Source organism: Scleropages formosus, chromosome 4, assembly GCF_900964775.1.
Source record: "Scleropages formosus chromosome 4, fSclFor1.1, whole genome shotgun sequence".
NCBI lineage: Eukaryota > Metazoa > Chordata > Actinopteri > Osteoglossiformes > Osteoglossidae > Scleropages > Scleropages formosus.
This window is the reverse complement of record NC_041809.1, coordinates 24,406,537-24,430,345: the sequence shown is the minus strand read 5'-3', so window position 1 is coordinate 24,430,345 and position 23,809 is coordinate 24,406,537. Positions and strand designations below refer to the sequence as shown.

At 54.6% G+C, this 23,809-nt stretch overlaps 1 protein-coding gene across 11 annotated transcripts in view; it reads left to right on the top strand.

Moving 5' to 3' along the window:
- The first annotated feature begins 282 nt into the window (after positions 1 to 282).
- Positions 283 to 23,809, top strand: part of nbeaa (neurobeachin a) — a 184,897-nt gene continuing 161,370 nt past the window's right edge. For all 11 annotated transcript variants that reach the window (XM_029251397.1, XM_029251396.1, XM_029251387.1 and 8 more), the window contains exon 1: positions 283 to 923. In XM_029251397.1, the coding sequence (XP_029107230.1) occupies positions 618 to 923 (306 nt within the window). In that variant the 5' untranslated portion in view covers positions 283 to 617. The remainder of the gene's footprint in view (positions 924 to 23,809) is intronic.

The following is a 23,809-nucleotide window of genomic DNA, read 5'->3' as shown; positions in this document are numbered from 1 at the left end:
TTTATTTACATAACGTAACCGTGCGAGTGGAGCACGGGTTTATAAGGACAATTAAGAGTGCGGGGAGTTTCATTACGCCCGTCTCCGTTATTACTGCCTGCCTGGCATGGCACGCGCGCACCTGCTCGCTCTTCCTCGCGAGCCCCCGCCTCCTGCCGCCCACCTCCGCGTCCACCTCCACCTCCGCGCGCCGCGCGCCGCACGCACGGCCCGCGCAGCGTCGCGCGCAGCGTCGCGCGCAGCACGCAGGCGTGGTGAGCGCTACTGCAGGCAGGGGGCGTCGTCATGGCGGAGGGAGCCTGAGAAGAGCGCGAGCTCGAGGCTGCGCCGCGGTCCGCCTCTCATCGGGAGAAATCGGTGCCGGGAGAAGGACGCTCTCGCCTCCTTCCCTTCGCACTCGAGCTGCCGTGTTTCCGTGTGTGTGCGCTTATGCGCGTACGGCAGGACGCTGTGGATTTTATTGAAAGGGAGGATTTTTTTCTCCGCATCATCACTATTCCAGAAAATTCTTGGTTTTTCTGCTTGATGCTTTTCGCACGACGGTCGGCGGCGATACTCAGCAGCAGCAGCAGCAGCAGGTGAATCCGCGGCCGCTCCTCCTTCACGTTCGGGTGGAAATGTCGGGCGAGAAACTGGTGTCGGTGCCGCCGGTGCCGCCGGTGCCGGTGCCGGGTTCGGTCTCGCTCACGGACCGGGAAACGCTTGCGGGACACGGGCAGCAGCAGCAGCAGCAGCAAGCGGCCACAGGCTCCGCGGCCGCGGACGTGATGGTGTCGGGCTCGGGCTCTGTGGTTCTGCCGGCCGGGGTGATCAACCCGTCGGTTCCGATCCGGAATATCAAGATGAAATTCGCGGTGCTCATCGGGCTCATCCAGGTGGGAGAGGTCAGCAACAGAGACATCGTGGAGACGGTCCTCAACCTGGTAAGAAAAACACCGGAGCATCACCGTCTGACTCCATCAGTCACCACACCATGATGATGATGATGATGATGATGATGATGATCATCAGCAGCGGTAGCAGCTCACCGTGAGGTGTAGCGCGTGTTGGCGGAAAACGGAGCCGCATCCCTCCCTGTCCGTCCGTGCGCTCACCGCGACACAGGATGAACACACACACACACACACACGGAGTCACACACCGACTGCAGACATGTTGGATCTCCGTGCAGCCAGTGTTGCTGCGCGGCGGTGTGTGTGTGTTTGTGTGTGTGTCTCCATGTCTCCTCTGCCGTTTGACAGTACAGACAGTATCTCTCGCGCACACACGGACACACGCAGACAGACACGCGGGCGCGCGCGCGCTCAGGAATGGTGTCGCCCCCGTTTCTCATTCAGCCCGTTTCGGTCGGTCGGCCGCGCGGGGAGCGTTTCTCCAGAGTCCAGCGCTCAGTCTGTGACCGAGACCGGACCGAGCTGACGGATGGATGGTCCCGCTTGACCGCGATCCGAGCTCCGGACCGACTCCCCTCCTCCTCCGCTCCGGCAGCCGCCCGGCAGCCTGGCCTCGCAGCGCGGCGTTTCTCTAACAAAGAGCGACGGCCGTACCGCCCTGTGCGCTCTGCCTTGTTGTGCGCTCTGCGTTGTGCGCTCTGCGGAGGGGAAGGCCGAGAAGCGGCCGGATTCCCCCGACGTGCGGCTGCAGGGCTGATGCCAGGCTGGACGCCAGGACGGTGTGTGTCCCCCCCGAGCAGCCTTTACGTCCCCTCAATGTGTATTAGTACTGGGCTGCCATCGCACCCTCAGCCTGCTCTTTGTGCTCCTGCTGGTAACTCTGACCCTGAGGCTCAGTGCAGGACAGCTGAAGATGCGGGCCTGAAGATGCCCGAGGGCGGTGGGCGACGGAGCTGGGGCCCGAAGTCCTCCCTCTGGCCGGGGGACACCCATGACACTCGAACGTGTCTGGTCTGCGAAAGGGTGACGAAACTGGGCGACGTTCGGGTTTTAGGGTTACGGCCGCTCTTCGCCCGGTGGCTCGTAGCAGTCTGCCGCTTTTCGCGATCATCGTGACGATGGTCGTTCTCCGGCAGCGCCGGTAGCAACACCGCGCCGTGTTAAAGGCTGCGGTACAGGCAACTGAAATGGAAATGAAATGGTACGCAGTGTTGACCCAAGACTGATGTATTATTCACACGTTGGAGAAGCACCACTGGTGTCCCAGGACTCCATTATTGATGGAGGCTGAAGGCCCGGGGGGGGGGGGTCCGTGGAGCTGGGCAGACCTGCCTTGATCGATACCCTTCTCCGCGTACGCGCGGGGGATTGGAGAGAAAAGGGAGGAACCGGAACATGTGTGCGGTGTAACGTTCTCTCTTTTTTTTTTTTTTTTTTCTTTGTTTTTTTTTTTTCAATAGCACAATTTCTAGAAATCTTACCTCTTTTATAATAGCGGGACACTTTGTTTACTCCTGTCTTCAGCAATTTTTCTGCCTTTTTATGGACTAAACGTGGGCAGATGCAGCTGCGAATAAGCATCCCCCCCCCGCCAGTCACACAGTTAATGGTCCTCTCAGGGAGGCACACTTCCCCTCTTGAAGGGTCGCCAGTGGCTATTGAAAGGGGCCGAGGGTGCGAGAGGAGAGGAGAGGCGAGGCTGTGAATGAGGACGCGAGAAAAAGGGGCTTCTAAGATGCGAGCGAAGCGCCGGGCTCGGCGAGGCCGGTCGAGTCGCACGCGCTTTCGCGGCCGTCCGTCAGCTCCGCGAGGTCCCCGCTGCCGTGCCTCGGGTGCAGACGGATGTTCTGGCAGAAATGTCTCTTTCTCACACACACCCACACACAGGGAAAGAGGAGGGGGGGGGGGGGAAAGAAAAACATCCTACGTGTGTGCAGTCAGTGTGCGGGGCACGTCTGCGGATGTGGACTCCTGTGCAGACCCTTGTAGGAAGAAGCGCGGCGCTGCCCACCCGGAGTCCCGCGCGTGGATCCGCTCAGCCGTCGCTCAAGGACGCGTTGAGAAGTGCGGAGGGGAGCGCTCGGGGAAGCCTGGCACGCTCACCCGGGCGCTGCCGCATGGGTCGCTCGGCAAGGGCGCGGACTCCACCGGCAGGCCCAGACACGCCCGCCTTTCCCCTCGTAATCGTTGTAATTTGCATGGCCGCGTCGATGACCGTTTCCCATTCTCTGCCCGAGTCATGTGTGTTACCGATAGCAATCTACATCTCACGGATATATACGGCTAGGCGCTAGATGGAGAAATGTGTAATGCAGTGTATCCAGTGTAACTTCTCCCACATCTTGATAACGCGTTGATCGCCCATATTTTTGTGCCCGGTCTCTTATCTTGCTCTTGCGCTGCCATTTTTGTAGGATGCTTAATCTTTTAAGGAGAGATAAGTACATTGTTGACGTCTCGGCGAACGCATCGCGAGCGGGGGGAGCTGGTGGTTCGGAACTGGTCGCGATGCCCGGCAGCGTGGCGGGATCGAGATCCGGGCCGTTGATATTTCCAAGGCAGACCGCTAAACCAGGATGCCGCGAGGTGCCGCGGTGATCGTTGGCTCGTGAAGAGCTCACGGTACGTGTCGCCGTTGGGTTCTGAACGCGAAGCCTCTTTCGATCACAGCTTTGCAAAAAAAAAAAGTTGCAGGTAAAAGTTGTCATTCTTTTTCAGTGGTGTGGATCTAGACAGAAGGGCATTGGTACGTTCGCTGAGGTTGACAGTATCATCTCCAGCTGTCTATACGTTGGGTGAGCAAGTCGTGACCCCAGCGCTTAGTGCTGTGTTGAGCTTACTTTGCAACAGCAGTGCATGAGCAGTGACCGCAACCTGACCTGACCCGACCCGTTGGTGCTTGACTGACCGTGAAACCAGTGCCCGATTTCTCACTTGGACTTCCTGGAAGAGAGACTCCAGCGGCGCTTCTCTCTTGCCACGTTGCTCGCCCACCGCCCCCGCGTCACCCTACGGGCAATGCGTCGCCGTAGCCATGGGAACGGCGCCCTGGGATTTCACAACTAACTTTGCGGCGCGGCAGCTGGTGCTCCTCCCCGTTGCTCCGTTTCCACTCGAAGCGCTACGCCCAAGTTGAGACCTTGGGAGTGAGGGAAACCTGGCCCGGGTGCGGCGTACCTTCAGCGCCAGGGTCTCGTTTTCAATTTCCGGATTCGATGTTTCGTTCTCGGAACGTGTCTGGTAGCGCCAGCTCCCCGATGCAGGTGTAAAGGGACGGAACGTGTGCGATTGTGTGCTGGGTGTGGATCTCTTGAGTCGTCGTTTCTGTGACGGATGCTTTCCGCCACGGTGACTTGCATCGCTTCCTACCCGCAAGCTGGCACTCGGGTTCTTTAGCAGCTTCGCAAATTGCACAGCTCGCACGTCGCGTTTCTGTGCCCGAAGTTCCCGGCAGAGCGGGATCGATTTACACGGCTGGTGACTTGAGGAGACGATGCTGCGTTTGGCACCGGCTGCTCAACCGGCTTCAGGTTAAATATTCTCGCCGGCCCGATTAGCGGGATGTTAATTATGTGTTAGCGGTTCACGTGAATCTTTGAACCCGTGCGAGTCCCCCTGCTCGCGGACGCATAGCAACGCCCTTGTGTTGAGAAGCGCAGCAAAAATAAAATGTAACGCTGGGCCTCGCTGCTTGCAAAAATAAATTAATTCGAAGAGGTCTCCCAGCATGCACCAGCCGTACTTCTTTTTCCTTTTTTGTCATTTCACGCAGTAAATCCAGACATTAGTACCGTGGAGTTAATGATGGACCTATTGTCAGTGGGGGTTGGGAGGGTTGGATGATAAAAATGAAATGAAAAGGTGAGCTACAATCCAGAACACAAACACTTGTTTTCTGCAAAGGCAGCAGGAACTCGTGTGCCAGTGGCCCTCAGTTACTGTTCAGCGGTGGAGCAAAGAGCGGCTTATTAATATTTATATCACAAATGAAGGTGGAGGGGAGGGGATGGGATGGGGGGGCGGTTGGAAACAACACATTCATTTAATCCTGATTTGGGTTTCAACCCTAAGCCTGGATTGAAATTGATCACCATCCCTCTCGAGTACAATAGAGCCTCTTAGATGTAAAAATAAGCAGTTCATTCCAGCTTTGATTGCATTTCATTATTTCACTTTCCGAATGGGTTGGCGATGATGATGATGATGACGATGATGATTTCTAAGTGGGTCTGCACTCAGATCCAGGTGGTTTGGCTCGTTGCTCTGCTCCAGGGGTGGGGGGTGGTGCTCTACAGGCTGCTGGACTCGTGGCACAGCACCAGGCCTGGCTGCCCCGGTCCTCCAGGGTCCGCTTTGAGTGACTCGGACACTTGCTGGAGGTACGGCTGTGGACCCGACGAGCTGCTCAAACAGGCCATGTTTATTTTGAGCGCTGGAGAGGGAGCGGTAAGGAAAGGCGGAAAGGTGGGAGGAAAGTATGCGGGTAGGGGTGGGGGTGGTGAAGGCGTTTAAGGAAGAGTTGGGGCAAGGCTGCGTATTGTGAGGAAGAAATGAGGCCGGTCAGAGGGGTACATGGCTACAGCAGAGGCGTGAGCGGAAGTAGAGTGGGGCAGAGATTTATAGAAAGAACAAAGAAGAATAGTGGAGAGGCAAGGTCACCTGGGATGGACTTAGACTTAGATCCTCCCGCGCCGTTCGGCGCATTGGGCGGTAAGCGCTCTCCATCGTACTCGATCAATTGCGGCAGCCTCGGCTTCGTCCCGCGACAGGTCGACGGCCGTTAGGTCTTCGATGAAGGTCTTTTTCCATGTCGTCTTCGGACGTCCTGGTTTTCGCTTCCTCTTATATGGAATCCAGTTCACGGCTCTCCTTGGGAGTCGGGTTAGCGGTTGGCGTGAGATATGACCTGCGAATCGGAAGCGTCCTTTAGCCACGGTTTCCGACGGTGGGCGAGTGCATGTTTGTCGATGGACTTCTTGGTTTGTGATATGTTCTCGATACGAGATGCCTAGGATCCGACGAAGGCATCGTTGCTGGAAGACATTTGTCCGTCGGATGATGTTCTTTGTCTTCCGTGTCTCACGGGCGTATATCGCTGTTGGGATGACGATGGCATGGAGAAGTCGTATTTCGGTTTGTAAACTGATCGTGCTAGTGCGCCATATCGGTTTCAGGCGTTGGAAGGCTGCAGTTGCCTTTCCAATGCGACGTTGGATGTCGTGTGTCGCATCTCCATCTGTAGTCAGGACGCTCCCTAGGTATGCAAAATTGTCAACCTCCTCAATCTGGTGTTGGTCGAGTTGGTCAATTTGGCCACCTGGGATGGAAGGGATGGAAATTGTAGCACCCGAGATGGGCAATTCCTGCTCTTTCGTGCGGAGAAGCAGTTCCTTGCGCTCTGTAACTCCCACCTCTTCGTCCTTTACCTCCCCGTGCACCGCATTGGAGCCCTCCTCTTGCTCGCAGAGGCTCCAAGGTCAGGCTGCTCAATGCCAGGCCCTCGGCGGAGATGGCATCGTCGGCTCGGCAGCGGTCCTGGGCGGCGTGGGTTGCGTTTTCGATTCCGGGGTCACGGTGTGGTGAGCCGCATTGGCGCTCGGCTACCAGATTAAAGCGCAATCAATTAATCATCGGAGATCGCTCTCCTGAGCAGGCCCTGCCCGGCTAATAATAGCACCTCGATGATTATCTTTGTTTTCGGGCGAAATTGGGTCCGCCGGAGATTCGTACGCAAGCTTCAGTTTAAGTGGAGTTCCGAGCGCTGGCCATCGGTGGCTGTTTCAGCTTTGCGTCTCCCTGCTTTTCAGATTGGTCCAGTCTGTGGAAGTGGTGGGGAGGCGATGCCTTAACCGCCAAACTGCACGGTCGTGTCTGGCTCTGTCTTTTGGACAGTCGCTCTTACCTGTTGTCTAGTCGATTAGTCGATAATGACATTATCTTGGTAATCTGCTGGCATTTGAGCGAATTTTTTTTTTTTTTCTTTCCACCCATATGAAAGATGAGGCAGTTGTCGGTGACGTCGGGCCTTTTCTGGCGGTTTCCTCACACCCGTGGCTCGGACCAGGCGGTTGACCCGCTCGGAGGTCGTAGCGTGCGCGTTGGCAAGGTCCTTCTTCCGGCAGCTAATAGCCAGATGCCTGCGATCGCGCGAAACGAGCTGACGCTGCCTCTGAGCAGGCAACGGAGGTCACGCGCAGGACCGCGGAGGTGACGGGAGCGCAGCGGCGCGGGGCCCGCGCCGGAGCCGGAACCCGAGCGGAAGCGGCGCCGCCGTGATTGATGGATTTTCCGATCGCTTGTAATTGCGTTACTGCGCTGCGGTGCCTCCTGCTGGCCGCCGGGTACACAACTGGGCGGAAGGAGCTCTTCGCCCCAATGGCCCCCGGTGGTGAGCGGTGCTCGAATGTAGAAGCAAACGCTGCTCTGGATTGGCGTGTGCCGTTGAGCTGGGGTGGTACGCGTACCTCGCTCAAGTATGACGCGGGAGCAAAAGGGCATCATGAAAACATTTCGGACCGTTTCTCGTCCCGACAAACGCCGCCTCCTCGACAACATCCGTACGTCCGTTGACGTACCGTCGACATTTCGTAGTGCGCAAGCTTTATGTACATATCATTTTAGGTAATCTCGTTAATAAATTAATCATTCCTAACATCGCCCCAGCCAAACTGAAAAATGTGAAATATGAAAGTGCAAATAAATTTGCACACCTCATCGGACGACGGGTTAGGGTCGCGTTGCCTCCTCGCTATTTTTTTTTTTTTTTTTGTTTTTTACATTTAGCTAGGGCCTTTACCGGATCGGCTTAGTTATTTACCCGTGGAGACACCGGGGCCTCCTTTACTGCGTGAAGTGAAATACCTTGCTCAGGGACGCAAGAACGAGAGTGGGATTTGAACCGGAAACGTTCACATTACACAGCGGGGGCATTTTACACACACACACACACACACACACACACACCACTTGTCCCGAGCAGGGTCGCGGCAGGCCAGAGCCTAACCCGGCAGCACAGGACGCGAGGGGGAGGGGACACACCCGGGACGGGATGCCAGTCTGTCGCGAGGCGCCCCAAGCGGGACTCGAACCCCAGACCCATCGGAGACCAGGTCCCGGCCCAACCCGCAGCGCCACCCCACCCCCTTGCATTTTAAACAGTACTGTTAAGGTTTGCAAGCGCTGAAATGCGGAATGGAGACCACCAGCCCCCAACCCACCCCCCCCCCCGGCACTGGTGTTCCGCTCAGCGGGCAGGTCTCGTGGGAGTGTCGCACATCACCGCCCAGACCCTATCAGACCTGACGGGCGGGATGATGAACAGATCCCAGCGCCTTGCCATCTGTGGCTTTCACACCCTGTTAAACCCAGAGCCCAGCCTTAATCTGGCAGAAAATGCAGTGGGGTTTGTGTGCACCCCCAGCCCAGACTGCTCCGCACAAGGAGTGCGAAACTCCACTTAGGACACGGTTCGCGCTGGGGCGGACGGGCCCCTTTCGCGGGCTGTCGGAGCCGGGATCTCGAGCCGAGACTCGCGCTCCGCTCCGCTCCGGCCGCGCGCTCTCATCCCAAGAGGTCCTCGTGCTTCTCCGTGACGTTGTGGCGCCGCTCTTATTTTGCGCAAGAGCAATATTTATCCGCGGTCGTGGCATCTGCGTACTTGCCGTTGCGTTGCCGTGGCATTTTAAAGACGGGAGACTGTCGTAATCGTTTCCCCGTATGTTTTTTACGTTGTATTTAAGTTGCACTTCCATCCCGTTATATTCTATTATATTCTATTCTAATCATTCTTATTAGTTCCATGTTCCCCCCCCGCTTTGTGTTTCATTGATACTTCATTGCACTGCCCTTGTGCTCTTGTTTGTTTATTAATTATTAAGCCTTAAATTAGCTTTTGGTTTTCTCCACGGCAACTTCCGATTTTATGTTTGTATACCGAATTACTTCGTTTCCCCATTTATACGGCTGGGTAATTTTTTACCAGAGCGGTCCAAGGTAGGTGCCGTACTCGAGGGTCGATCGGTGGGAAGAGGGGATTCGAGCCTGGCCTCTAAGCACCGCGCCACCTGCTGGCCCTCATTTCTACGTGTGTCGCTGCGGCCGCGGAGCGCCCTTTATCGTAACGGCGATGTTGCGCCGGCCGAGTATTTCTCGGTCCGCCGGCTTGTTAAATGTCCCGGTGCCGGCGGACCCGGCTCGTTCGCACCTACCGCGACGGGTCCGAGCCCACGCGGAGCGCGGTGACATTTCTCTTCGGCGTCGCCACGGAGACGGTTCGATTTCCCGATCCGTGCCTTCCGTGGGGTTTTAGCTGCAGCCGAAGAACCGCCGTGCGATGGCTTTATTTTGAACGGCGCAGCTTTGTCGAAAGACCCATAAATGTTGCAGGTGGCAGTCCATGTGACCGGCGCTTTGTTTTTTTTTTTTTAAATCAATAAATAATGTGCTTTTACTTTACTAGCGGGGTGAAAGTACAGAAAGGGTCTGAATGAATGCCGTGGAGGGTTTTTCTTTTTTTTTTTTTTTTTCCCTTTTCCAGAAAACTTTCTTCTAAGTGACCTGCTTTACCTTACAGTTGTAGGCTTTACCTTCGGGTTCACTTGCGTACGATCATTTTCAGAGTGCTTGTAGGAAGAGTGTTGCGGCGATCTGAAGCCAATCCCTGGAAGCGCTTAGGTTCGAATGAATTAGACACCGGGAGGACTGGGGTGGGGTGGGGTGGGGTGGGGTGGGGATCCTGAGAACGTGCAAACTGCACAGAGGTAGTTGACGTGGACTCGAACCCTGAAGCTGGACTAACCGGTATACGCTTCTGTGGGTCACTTCTGGGCCCGATTCGATGCGCAAATATGATGTCCCATTACGGGTTTAAACCGGCAGCCTTTGACTTGGTCCGATGTCGTTAATGTGTCCTTCGACAAGTGCGGCAGCTTTTTCGTCCGCTTAGGGGACAAGCGGCTTGGAGGAGCAGGAACGCCCCCCCCCCCGCCCCCGCAGCCCCCACCATTCTATGGGCCTAATAAAAGGATTGTTCTGTGTTCAATCTGTAAAAAAATGGGATATGGGAGTGAGGACATCACAGATGGGGTGCGCTGATGCTCTGGGTGTCTCCCCTCAAGTACGGTTCTAAAGCTCATCATTCATGTTTAATCCCCCCCCCCCCCCAAATAATGCATAAAGAACGTCAAGATGGCATCGGCTTCCATAAAAACACATCTGTACCAGTCCTCGACCGTAACTGCAGGACACTGCTCCTTGTTGCACGCTGTCCAGTAACAGCCCTACGCATTGGATGAGAAGCTCTCATTATATTCAAAAAAAAAGTTAATTTTTTAATTTAACTAGAGATGCTCTCCTCCTGTTTCTCATGCATGGATGCTAATTCTAAATGAAACTTCGGTAGTTTAAGGGAGTAAATGAGAGAATGTTTCTAGTTCAACTTAGGACCCTTTTCCAGAATGTTTTCGAACGATTAAAAATGATCTTAACTGCAGCGTGACGTGCATGTGCGTTTGCTGCGTGCGATCCGCTCCGAGCCCTTTCCTTCACGGCGTGCCTTTCCGTGTTTTCTCCGAAATCCCCCGGGGGACTCGCTCGGCTCCGTACCGAGGTTTCCTGGGCGCCGCGCCTTCGATCCCGCGTACGGTGTGCTCCGGCACCGGTGTCGCAACGTGAAAGCGGAGTAGTCGTAGAGCGGACGCGCCCGCCGTTCCGCGGTACAGCCGGGCGTTTCCTTCACCCGTGATCCTCCTGCAGCGTACGTAGCTCAGGGGCCCTGTGGCGAAAATTATTACTGCTACGCAATCGTTTATCTCGTGCTCTTCTCTAAAGCTGTTGGGTTCGTATACTATGCTACTTACAGCGATTTACCCATCGTACATCCGGTTGCTTCTCGGGCTGGTTTAGGGTAAGTTCGACCCAGATCGCTTGGATCTGGCAGGAGGGTGTTTATCGGAAGCGAAAGCTTCTAACCGCAACCGAACTGACGAATTTTACAAGGACGGTCGGATCGGCAGGCTGCAGCGCACAGTCGCAGGGGAATCGCTCGAATCCCAACGGGCCGTTCTGTCGAACCCTTGGTTGCTCCTGCGTCTTGGAAGCCTTTTTAAGAAACCGCACTTCTAACGCACGTTGGGGGTGCGAAATGTCCCCTGAACGGAGGAGTCTTGCCGAGCGAGCGAAACGGATGACGTGGCTCGTGGGTCAACGGAAGATGAGCTGAAGTTCTCGGTCGTTGCCTGTGTAACGGGAAGTTCCTTTTACATTTACTCGTTCTCTTGACGCTTTTCGCCAAAGCCACTTAGTGTTAAGCTTCTTACGGTTATTTACCCATTTATACAGCTGGGTAATTTTTTTTTACCTCTAGAAATTCTAGGTTGGCACCTTGCTCAAGGATACTGCAGCTGGAGGTGGGATTCAAACCCGCGACCTTTGCGTCCGGCGAAAGTCCCCGTAGCGGAAGCGTCTCGTACATGTTGAGAGGTAATGGAATAAAATGGCAGGAAAACCCATCTGTCGCGCGAGTCCTTGTTCGTGGGCCGAAGGACGGGGGTGGGCCCGCGGCGCGCTCAAGGTTGGATTTCTGTGCCACGGCGAAGCGTGAGGCCCGGACGGGTTCCACCAAGGTCCACCCGTGGGGGCGCATGCCTGCCTAGATTAGCTGAGCTCCTCTGGCTTCAGCTGACCGTGGGGAGCACATTCCTCTGCGTAAGCAGATAACGGCCTAACAAATCACGAAAACGGCGTCCCCCTTCTGTTTAGTCCTTGTAGTTAGCATTTTTGACGACGCCGGACATAAATGCGATGGCCGGCCAGCTTCCTGCTACAGCTTGCGCGCCAGGCTCCGTAGACACGCTCCCTTCCCTTCCTGCTCTCGAGAAGCCGTCCCTCAGAGGGTCGCGGGTTTGCGAGCCGCCGGGCCGTCGGATCGGCCCCGTTGCGGCGGAGGGCTCCGTCCTCGGGGACCGTGACTCCGCGCGCCCAGGTTCGGGTTCTCCTTTCACTCGAACGGGAAGCCGGCGGCCGCGTGTCGAGGATTACGGCCCCGCCGCCGCCGCCGCCCGGCCCGGAACAATGGCTCCGATTGTTTCTGGAGCGTGTGGGAGGTGTTTGTGTCCTTTGTGCGTGCGCAGACATGTTAATTCCACAAGCGCTTTATACAACCACTTGGACTTCTTGGCAGGAACTCTTTTTTTTTTTTTTTTTTTTTTTTTTTTAGAATGCTCCTTTTCCCCTGCTCTGCATTATGGTGTAAAGAGTCTCATTGGGGGGGGGGCAGAGTGCTGCTGTTGCCCCCGCTATATTTGCTCCTTTGGATACCTGTACAGGTGTGTCACTGACTGGGCCCCTAGGGCTCCGTGGTGGAGGAAGAACGCCGGGCCCTGTGTTGTACCTCGCGGCACGTGAATAGAGAACGGTAAACCTGATGAAACCATGGTGGGGGGGTTATGGGCTCTCCTAGATATCAGGTGCTACTGTTTCGTTTGTCGGAATGAAACGATCGGACATCGTTCGTGTTGGGTACGGATGGGGCTCGGAACGGCCGTCCGTTTTTGGAAACGAAGGACTTCCTACTAATGTCGGTTCGTGATCCACGCACCTCGAATCCAGCGTGACGGAACGACCTCGTCGTACCGAGCGGGGAGGTGAGTTTAGGCGATGGACCGTCTTCGGAAGGTCACGGGATAGGCCTGCTCTGTCATTTATGTATATACCTCGTTTTGGTGGTCAAAGGGCTACCATGATGTGGGAATGTGAACGCGCATGCTGGTACGTTTGTTAAATATTAATTAAGCACCATTTTTTGTTTGAACCAGAGCGGCTCTAAAGCTCTATCTCGTCAGTCACCCCTCTCGGACCTTACCCTGCCGGGGGCAGGAAAAATGGCATCGTCAAAAGAGGTTTACAGAGATGGGAAGATGGGATGCTGAAAGAGGGCATAGGGAGCCTGACGATGAAGATGCAGACAGGCGGGCGGGCAGGCGGACGGACGGACGACGGAGGGAGGGAGGGAGACGGTGGGTAAGGAGAGGGAGGGAGAGGCGGTAACAGACAGTGTTTGAAGATACGCTTGAAAAATATTGTTGAGCTTCAAGCATCTGTTTGTGGAGAGGCGAGATCAAATAACATGGGCGCCTTGGGTCTTGTAATGCGCCGCACATTTCCTCAAGGGACGTCTCTAATATATTTAACGAAGAGTCGCTCTCTCCCCTCCCCTCCCTTCAGATGTGGGTTAGCAGCAGAGCTTCTCCTGGACAGGAGCGATGGAAAGGGTCATCGGGGACCCGGGACCCTTTGGAGGACAGCGCATTGGCCGATTGTCCTCGTTTGGATGGTGTGCTCTTACGGCCGGGTGACGTCCGCTGCATCCTGTCGTTGCACGGAGCTTTCCGGTTCGCGCGCCCTCGGAGTCCGCACGGCTCCCTCGTGTCCCGCCACCGCCTGTCTCGCTCGTAAAAGGGATGCTTATTGCTTCCGATGCTCCTGGTGCGAGTTGGAGGTCATCTCTTCCAATCCTCTTTTCAAGGGGTGTCATGTAATGCAGCGCTGGACCGCTGGCCTTAGAGCCGTCATTGTCTTCGAGGAGGAGACCCCCCGTATGAACACGCAGCCCCCTTTCTCGCCATCGAGGCTGTGAACCGCGACTCCACCTGCTGAGTACCCAGGCTGAAAGCAGACGCCTTACAGGTGTCACTGAACATTCATCGCTGCCCCCACTTTCAGTGGCCCTGGTTGGTGGCGGTTGGTGGGAATGGCGTGCTGCCTCACCCGGGATGGCACACACACACACACACACACACACACACACACACACACACACATTTCAGAACCACTTGTCCCACATGGGCTCACGGGTAACCGGAGCCTAACCCGGCAACACGGGGCGTAAGGCCGGAGGGGGAGGGGACACACCCAGGACGGGACACCAGTCCGTCGCAAGGCACCCCAAGCGGGACTTGAACCCCAGACCCACCGGAGAGCAGGACTGCGGTCCAACCCACTGCGCCACCGCACCCCCAGTGGCCCAGACCTTACCATGTAAAAATTTTTTTTTTTTTTTTTTTAAATGTGTGCCGTCACTCCTGTTCCTTGGTTACAGCCTTGGAGGCTCCAGGAGGTCAATCTGTCTACCCAGGCATCTCGGCGACCAGAGACACGGGAAAGAACAAAACGGATCCTGCGCTCACCGCATACGGAGGGGCAAACGTGCCCGAGACGGCACTGAAACGTCTGCGTCGTGGGGGCTCTTGCCTCGCCCGGTTACAGGCCTTCCCGCTCGCCTGCCTTGGCGCTGTCATGTTGAATTCTGGGCCCTTTCCTGATACAGCTCTCTGGTTGAATCACACCAACGCACATCTGTCTCTAGAGCTCCTCTGTTCCAGGTTGTAGTTGTGATAAAAGGTTCAAAGATGATTTATGGTTTATTCCTGTTTGTGTTTTGTTGCTTGGAGGGGGCTTTCGCGTGAAGTTCCGTACCTGGTGTAACACAAGGACGCAACAGGAGGCTCTTGGCCAGGGACCGGAACCGGTTCCTCCAAACTTGAGCAGAAAAACGTCCTTGGCTTCGTTTTGGCCCAGCAAGGACGCAGCAACGCTGGTCTGACCGCACTACCCATCCGGTGTGTGTTTAAACGTACCACATGTGGACCCCGCCGGGGTCTGGACTCACGACCGGCCATCTGGAGGATTCTATGGGTTAAGGGTTATTGGCGACACTAGACTGTTGTCTCTTGGCGTTAACTTCATGACTCTTCTCGTTCGGTGGCCAAAATGCAGCCGTGTCCAGTCCTACCGTGGTACGTGCCCATTTGCGTTACAAGAATTTGTCTTTACGAGGAATTTCACTTAGTAGCCCTGCTTTGGCTCGCAGATCATTTCTTTGCATTTCCGAGGACCGAATTTACATTTTGCACGACTCAGAACAGTTGAGCGGCGCTGGACATTTACACTTATTCATTTAGCAGAGGCTCTTCTCCGAGACGACCCGCGGTTGTTACGTTATTGTGTGGTATTTACATCGCGCCTTTGTCCGAGGTGACTTTCGATGCCAGATGCACCACAGCTCTCCGCAGCCGTTCGCCGTACAGCGGGGCGGTGTCTCTCACGCACATTCTACGGGTAAGCGAGAGCCACTCGTTTGCCTGAAACACGCGATCTTTTCCAAAGCGACGTACGTCTCGGACCGTACGCGATTCGTGGTACGTCTCTTCTTTAATCCTCTTCGCTCCGTTCGGAGCCCAGGGCCTTTGCCGCGCGTCTCCGTCGGTCTCTGTCCCGGGCCGCCTGCTTTGCCTCTCCCCGGGACACCTCGATCTTCCGTAGCTCTGTCTGCGGGGTTCGTCTCCACGCGAGGAGTGGCCTTCCTCTTCTCCGTTCACGCTGTGGGTTCCGGTCCAAGGCTTGTCTTGGAATGCTGGTTTCTTGTCAGTGCAAGGTGAGCCCGACCCATTTCCATTTCCTTCTCTGGATTTTATTAACTATGGGCCGTTGCTTTGTCCTCTGCCGGAGCTCCTGGTTAGAAATTCGTTCTGGACACGGAAATGGTTTAGGAAAAACCTGGAGTTTACGGTCCGGGCTCTTCGCGTGTCTCCGGGTCTCGACCCCCTGTCGCAGCGCTGAAGGAAAATGATGGCGGACGGGAGGCAGCCTTGACTGACCCCGATGTTGACCGGGAAGGGTGCGAACAGTTCGACGTTGTGGGTGACTCTGCGGATGGTTTCTTCGCACGGGCTCGAGATCACGCTGGCAGTACGTAACGGCCGTGAAAAAGCTAAAGAAGCACAGGTGGGAAACCGTACAGTGTAACAGAGTAATGAATGGAGAGGAACCGCTTCGCATGTTGTTATGACAGTTGGCTGTAAATACCATAAAGTAGGTGTGTCCGTTTCAATTTGATTCGGTGGAAGTTTAACTGGGTGTCAATTCTGAGGCTCGGGAATGCACAATAGCGTTTTCCACGGAGACTGAACGTTATTACGTCTGCTCCTTATAAGGAGTCGCCTTAGAAGGGCTTCTACAGGAGCCCGTTCCCTTCGGGGGTGGGCGGTGTCGTTTCCTTAACGTGACGAGCGGTGGTTCGGGGTTCGTCTGAGCTCCCGCTTCGATGCGGGCGGGCCGAGAGCCGCGGCGTAATCAGCTTAAAGGGTTTAAACTGGACCCGAATTTCCGAATCGGGGACAAATAAGCAGTTTATTGGTTGAATATGCGATCTGGAAAGCCGCGCTCGGCATCAGAAGGTGCAAAACTGGCCACGGTGCCTGGGGGGCGGTTGCCCGAGTCACTTATATAAGAGCGCTACTGCTAGGGGCTTCTGCACTGCCTGCTGCTTCACATTGTGTTTTTTTTTTTTTTTTTTTCCCCCTGGTTTGAACCTCTTCTCCTGAAAGCGGAGCAAATGTGTTTACAGCAGTTCGGGCTCTGAAGTCATTAGTTGGCGGCGTAACTATAGGTACGCGATGATGGTTATGCGGCGTACAGTTAATTCCAGGAATACCCTCACTGTAGCAAACAGCCCCCCCTCTCCGCAGATCACTCCAAAATGCTCCAAAATATTGACGACGCCCCTCCCCGCAGCAGCCCGTGTTCCTCTATCGGGATACCTGTGTCTCGGTACCGAGTCCTGTACCTGGGTCCCCTTAACGCTTGTAAATGACTGGTTTCAGACCCTCACCCTGTAGTTCAGTGTGTGTGTGTGTGTGTGTGTGTGTGTGTGTGTGTGAGAGAGAGCGTGAGCTGTATGGCCCTGCATGGTGTTGTGCATTGCAGCTGAGGTCCGGGCTCCCGGGCCATGCCTGTTGAACGAAGCGAGCGGCCCTTTGCCGCGCTACGCCCGCGCTACACCTGCCGCCCGACCTCAGGGGACGGCGGTACGGCGCATGTCCGCCCTCGGCGGATCCAGGTGGGAGGAACGCGTGTCACGTGCTTCCCGTCTCCGTTACCGTCGAGTGCCCCGGTTGGTGCTTCTCGGCCGGTTGTTAAATCGCACCGGGCACCGGCGGGTGGGGGAGGGGAACGCACGGGGATGCTAATTTTACACCGCAGGGCAGCACTGCAGGCTTTGCTGTGGGGGAGGCGCGATGGTGCCTTTCTGCACATTTCCGTGGCCCCCGCTATGTCCTCTGCGTATATGGCACTTTTTGTGCTCCAGATGATGTTTGCTGGTGAATCACAGCCGTCTTAAACAGACAGGGGGGGAGACAGTGGCAAGAAGAGACTTGGCACACCATGTCCTATTTGATTTTCTGCAGAGCAGCCTTCAGTGTGCTGCGGTACATTCACTATATTTGCAAGTCCCTGTGTGTGTGTGTGTGTGTGTGTGTGTGTGTGTGTGTGTGTGTGTGTGTGTGTGTGTGTGTGTGTGCTGGGGGGGGGTTACTAAAATGCTTTTATTTATTTGTCACGTTCAATACCAACACAAGACTGAAAACCTACACCAGAGAGGGTGAGCAGAGGTGGGTATTGGTTTCACTCCCGGTTTTCTACAGCAGGTATTGGAGGTACGGGTCTTCACTTGTGTTCAGTTGCCTGGCGGATGCCGCTTCTCCTTTGCTAATCCTAAGAGCCGTATTAGAAAACATCTTTTTTATTTTTTGCGCTATTTAAAAACAACAACAACAAAAAAAGCTGAAGTCTGAGTTAAAGGGTAAATATGTTCCAGCTAAGCTGTGGAAATTGCTTCGGATGGAAACGTAGTTCCGCATAAAATGACAATAAAAAGTGCAGGTTTAAGGAGCTGTTTAGAAGAGCTGCGTGAGGGGCGTGTGGTGGCGGCCCAGCTTTCGCCGAAGGGTTTTCCTGCCTGTTGACACCGTGGAAGCAGAGTAATTGGGGGAAGTCTGCGCGCGAGGGCGGCGCGTCATGGACCGCGGTAAAGGGACGGTTGGCGGCCGTGTGCCGAACGGGACCGGTGGCCACGTGTCAGAGACCGGAGAACCCATAGTGGAGTTAAGAAGAAGAAAAGAGCAAACTTTGGTAACACACACACACACAAAGAAACATATACAGAAACACATCGAGAAAATAGCCACAATCCGTGGAGCACGCACTCTGAAATTATAAATGGCATTGGCGTGAAGCATGTAAGATTGAATTATGTATGTCTACATGCCCCTGGGTCTTTTGGGAGGAATATAAATGGGTTGATTTTATGTTTGGGGCATGATGAATAAGAGATTGGGTTTGATAATGAAATGCATTGTGCTTTCCCTCGGAGGCACGTCTCACTTTCCCGGCTGCACCTTGAGTGCGTCCGGTCCAGAAGGACAGATGCTTCTTTGAACTGCTGAGATGCAGAGATTAAAAGAGTTAAATTGCGGTGGGAATTTTGAGTAAAATTTTGGGAAGAGGCCTCAAGTACGGTTGCTTTGCTAAGCCGGAGGGGACTTGTGTGTGGTTTTTTTTTTATTATTATTATTATTATTATATAAAAAAAAATCACTGTATGAGTAACTTTTTATTGGCCTTATCTGTGTCCGTGTTCAACAGCATTCGTTTGACCGTGCCTTGGAATTGGTGAGGGTTCGAATCACCGCAACTGGAAAGTAACGGGTGTTCTGTCATCTGGTACCGGGTGAATCTGCGTGTGTGATCATGTAATGCACTGACAGCGATGCGATGGGGAGATGCCAACGCGCACGCGCTCCATGTCCCTACACCTACAGGAATGATCTCTTCCCATCAGGTTTTCTCACTTCGACACCCGACCCAGAATCATCCCCACCGGTCGCTCTGGAGATGCTCTCGCTGCCTGCTATCAGCGCTCCCTGCTTTTGATTTCCACACACGTTTCTGCTGCGTCCCTGTGGTACGGATAGACCTGCGTACCTTCACTATGGGGGGCGGGGGGGCTTGGACAAGATTTACTGTAGGCCTTACATAATTACAAGCCCCATCCTGTACGCAGTTATTTAATTAAGCTACTGCGGATCATTGCCCCGTTAAGCTCCTAGCTGGGAATAACGCACCGCTGAAACATGGAGGGGGATGGGGTAACACACTCCACTGTTTGGCTAATGCAAACCTTAATTGCAACTCCTGTAGGTAAAAAGGAGACCTGGTACGCGTGGTGTGGCCCTTTTGAGCCGAAGGAGCCAAATTACTAGCGCTCGGACCAGGGAGGGTGGGAAGGGGGAGCGACAGTTGGTGGCTGTGGGCTCGCGGTGATTAGAATAATGCTTTTTTTTTCTCTTTTTTTTTTTTTTTTTAAAAACACCCATTCCAAGCTGCAGCAAGGGACAACAGAGGCATTTTTCTGATGGCAATTGTTCCACGGTGGCAGGACGCACAGATGCATGGGCCCGTTGTCGCCGTTGTGCTGAACAATGGCTACGAGGCACCCCGAGCGGACAGCTGGGTGACGCTCCTTGTGGAGCGCGCTCCGGCGACTGCGCCGGGATCCTCCCGTGAGGGGCTCCCGGGTTAACGGGAAACGAGGTGGTACGTGTGTGCCTCCGTTTAAAGGTGGGTTTAAAGTTGCAACGGGGGGCCAATATTTGCTCATTTGCTCATTTAGAAACTACATTTCTCTTGGGCTCCTTTCCGCTACCCCTGTATTCCTGAATTTCTCTGGTATTTGAAGCAAGAGCAGCTCTCAACCCTACTTTTACCATTTACAGGTGCGTGCGTGCGTGCGTGAACGCTCGTGCATCCGAGACCTCCGTGTTCATTGCAGACAAGGCCGGACAGCTTGAGCATGCAGAAAAGCAACCAATTAAAGCCTTTTTCTTTTTTTTTTTTTTTTTTCGACTTAATGCTCCCATTTAGAGCCCCCTGTGAGTTTATGGTTTGTGGCTTTAATGGAAATGTATTTCTGCATTTCAACACTGATTAACACGTCAGGCGGAGGAGGTGCCGTGCAGACGAGGTAATGGGTTTAATTCACCTGTCAGATTTCCCTTCCTTTAATCCCCATGTGTCCCTTTCCCCTGGTTTCCTGCACTCCTAAATGAATGGGTTTGGAAGCTGTGCTCCCTCTTTAAATGCAGAAAGGCTCCTCTCACCCTCCTGCCCCTGGTTTCCGCTCAGTAAAGGTTAATGTAATCCATCTCTAATGCTTTACCCCCCGTGTTGTAAATATGCCGGCGCCACAGGCCCCCCGAGCAGGTGGGGAAGGTGCGTGTTGGCGATCTGGTGCTCCTTCGCCTGGAAACGGGGCAGGTAAAACCGCTCACGGTCCAGCCAGGAGAGCCGTGGATGAGTGAGGAAACGCCCTTCCGGTTGTCATCTTTCCCATTAAAGAGCATCAGCGGTGTCATTGAGCCAAGGAGGCTGTAGGGGGAGCGGTGGTTACGGAGCTGGTCTTGTGACCGAGAACTCGCGTTCCTGCTGGAGGAACTAAACGCTCGATGCAAGTACTCGGCTTTAATCGCTACAGAGCGTGTAGTTGCGCGAGGTGCTTTTTGTAAATGCTTACCTTAATAATTGTCTGCCTTCACCATTGGGGTCTAGCAGCACCTCTAACAAGTATTAACCTTGTGGCTTTTTTTTTTTTTTTCCCCTCTTTTCAGAAACGGCAGCGTGAGGACAAGAACAACGTTTCGGAAAGTTAATTCGCTGCTGCTCGTAAGAGTTCTGACGGCCCCCCGTTTTCGAGGGATCCGCCTCCCGCGTTTGCTCTTGGCCTCTCCGTGAGGACTGTAACAGCAGGTAGTGAAGCTGCCTGCATAACCTGCTTGGCATTGCAGAGAAATGCTGCCTAGTGGTTTTTTCCACGGTCTCTTTTTTTTTTTTTTTTTTTTTTTTTAAGCTAACAGTTCAGCACAGAACATGACATCACCTCTCGGCACACTGCAGCATAGCTGCTTAGCAACAGTGTGGCCTGGTAACTAAGACCGAGCGAGTCTTAAGTGGGCTAATTGGTCATGGCGGGAGATTTGTATGCAGGGAGCCGAGCAGAGAGGCCCTCGGTGAGCGGTTAAATGGTTTGAAGGGCATGCTGGGGGAGGGAGGGAGGCGGCGTAGACACCGGATCGATCTCGCGAGGGGCTGAGCGGTCGCGGAGCCGACCCCTTCGAGGTGGGCTTACCCCGTCCCGCCGGCCGATTGTCAGCCGCCGCGGTGATTCTCGGCGCTCCGATGTTACCCGACACCCTCGAGCTCTTTTACGTGGATGTAGCTTCTCCCGAAGCTCTCCTGCTGTTTGTTATTGGATATATGTTCCAAACAAGAGAGCCCATTAGACGGTCTGTGGGTGCTCTCTTTGTGTTGAGGTAATAGACCAGTAATCCTCCTTTTCAGGTTGTTTACCGAGCCCCAGCGATGGATTCTGCACGTTTGACCCATTTGTCGCCGATTTTGACACGGGCCGTTGCTCTGCGAGGCTTCGGTACCAGTGGCGAGAGGGCTGCTTTTCTACGATGACTTTCAATCGGCAGGTCCTTGCTTTTACTACAGCGAAAGACACTGAGCATGAGTCGTGCCAAGCCCTTGCACCTGCACCCACTGGCTCTGGTAACTGGTAACTGGTCCATGTTGTTTTCATTAGATGGGTGGAACCAGGATTGTGTATCGCGGTTGTGGTCATGAGATGCCAGCGATCCTTTCAGATCCCAGAGATCCTCCACATCTCGGCGGTGTGTCCTCTGCAGAAAGAGCAGCAGCGAAGCTAGAATCTTGTCGCGCGTTCGCGCGTTTGCGGAGCTGCGTCTCGGTCAACGGCAGCTGGAAAGTCACGGTGGGTCTCGTTTTCGGGGGCGGCTTGTCACGGCGATTTGCAGACTCTCTCGGGAGCTATGTTTTCCGCTGCGTTTCGGGTACGCGACAAAGGGTTGGTTCAGCTCGGCGTGCCCTCGTGCCCTTGGGCCACGGGGGGTGTTGAGGGGTCTTGGCAGATGCCAGGAGGAACAAGAAGATGTTTTGGTTGAGTTCTTATTTTGGAGGCGAATGACGGCCGCAATCTGAGCGGCTTTCTTCCCGGGGCCTGTGCTGCTTTATGTACTGTTTGGCTAAAGGCATTTTTTTTCCTCTCTTTATGAGTTGCGGATCATTAACGCTCATCTCTTCGAGCGTTCCGGTGTCATTGCCCTCAAAGTGTGACAACCGCACACCAGGAAAATGAGGGACTGCTCCAGCTGCGCACGACTGGCCTCTAGACTCCTCCTCCTCCTCCCCCTTGGATGTTATTGCTTGCGTTTCATTTCCACGGTGACGGATGCGCGCGGGTCTGTCGGCACACTGGAGACCCTTCCCCCCCCTCGCCTGCTCCCTCCCCCCGCTTGTTTATTACCAGTTGTTTGTATCTCTCCCTAGCAGCAGATAATGTGGTCCCCGCAGCGCTCATCTGTGCCGGGCGACCGAATGAAGGTGAGGCTCGTGGCAGCGCCGCTCCTCTGCCTGCTCTCCTCTAGGGCGTCCTCTCATCGTAACGGGCTACCTCCTGCAAGGTCCGCACAGTCGTACCCGTTGACTCGCGCCGCGGTGGCAAGACATTGGCCCTCTGAACCCACACTGTGTCTGCACTGGAAAATTAGAAGTAAACTAGTGTTATTTTGCCCTTCAGCGTTAAACCTGGAAGCCTCCTTTATATGAGTAATGAAAGTAGAAAGATGAGAGCTGTTGCCTTGTTGTCAATGGGCCTGGGTTCGAATCCCCATTCCTGCTGCAGTATCCTTGATCGAGGTGCTTATCCTGAGTTGCTATAGTGTTTCTGAAAAACTCAGCTCTGTAAATGGGTAAAGGAATGTACGTTACAAGTACTGGGTAAATTCTTCTGTGTTGTTCTCGGAGACGTACGTCGCTTTGGAGAAAAGCGTCTGCCAGAGGAATAAATGTACGTGTAAACTCTAAGCAGCTCGGTACGCAAACCTAACATCGTGAATCGCTTTTGGGAAAAGTGTCGTAAAATGAAAACGTACACGGGGCTTTTGGAACCCCGTAATGTAACGCGCGCTTGTCGCTGACCTTTGTGGACCGGAAAGGCCCAGCGGGGTCGACCGTTCCTGACGGGTGAAGACTTAAGAGGCCCCTGTGCTGTGGCGGTGCTTAGAAGTGGCCTCGCGGTGAGGCGCTTGTCTTTCAGAAATGCATTTCCTGTTGTTATTTACTGCTCTGCTCCGCCCTGAGGTTGTGCCTGGTTAAAAGGGATTTTTTTTTCCCCTGCTCCCCGTGAAAAGGCTCGGTCATTCTGAGGGCGCGAGCGCTTGTTTATGCACGCGGAACTATTGATGTTGGGTTCGGACAGAGGGATGCTTGTCTCGCGGAGGGAGAAGTTGCTTGTGGCTCGGTGTGACGCACCGACTTTCCTTGGCGCCCCCGGCTTTCATCTGCGTCCTTGTCCCCGCGTGCGCGTTCACGTGTGCGCTCAGTCTGCACGGAGCATTGCGCAATCCCCCCGCGAGACTCTCGTTCTCTCTTCTTGTGGCTCACGCAGGAAGCACAGGTGAGGTCGGCGGAATAAGGCGTGTTCCCCGCGTCGATGAGTGTTGGTTTTAAGCGATTCCCCAGCGCGCTCGATGTTTTCGCTGGCCGCGCGAGCATGATCCCTCAAGGAGTCGAAAAGCGGCAAGGCCGCACTTACCTGTCCAACATCAGCTAGAGGAGGCCCTTAACCGCTCCCTTCCATTTGTAACGCTTGTACGGAAATGGAGTGCAGGAAGAACCCTGTCTTGTCCTCCCCGAGATGTGGGATGTGCGTTATTCCACCGTGTTTTAGTTAACTCTTCCCTAATGTGATTGCTCTCAGAGGTTTAAATGCTCCTGTGGGATAAGCTATAGAGCCTGATTCCTAATACACACATTTAAATACACACACACACATTTTTCTGAACCGCATGTCCCATTCGGGGTCACGGGGAGCCAGAGCCTAACCAAGCAATACAGGGCATAAGGCTGGAGGAAGAGGGGACACACCCAGGACAGGATGCCAGTCTGTCGCAAGGCACCCCAAGCGGGACTCGAACCCCAGACCCACCGGAGAGCAGGAC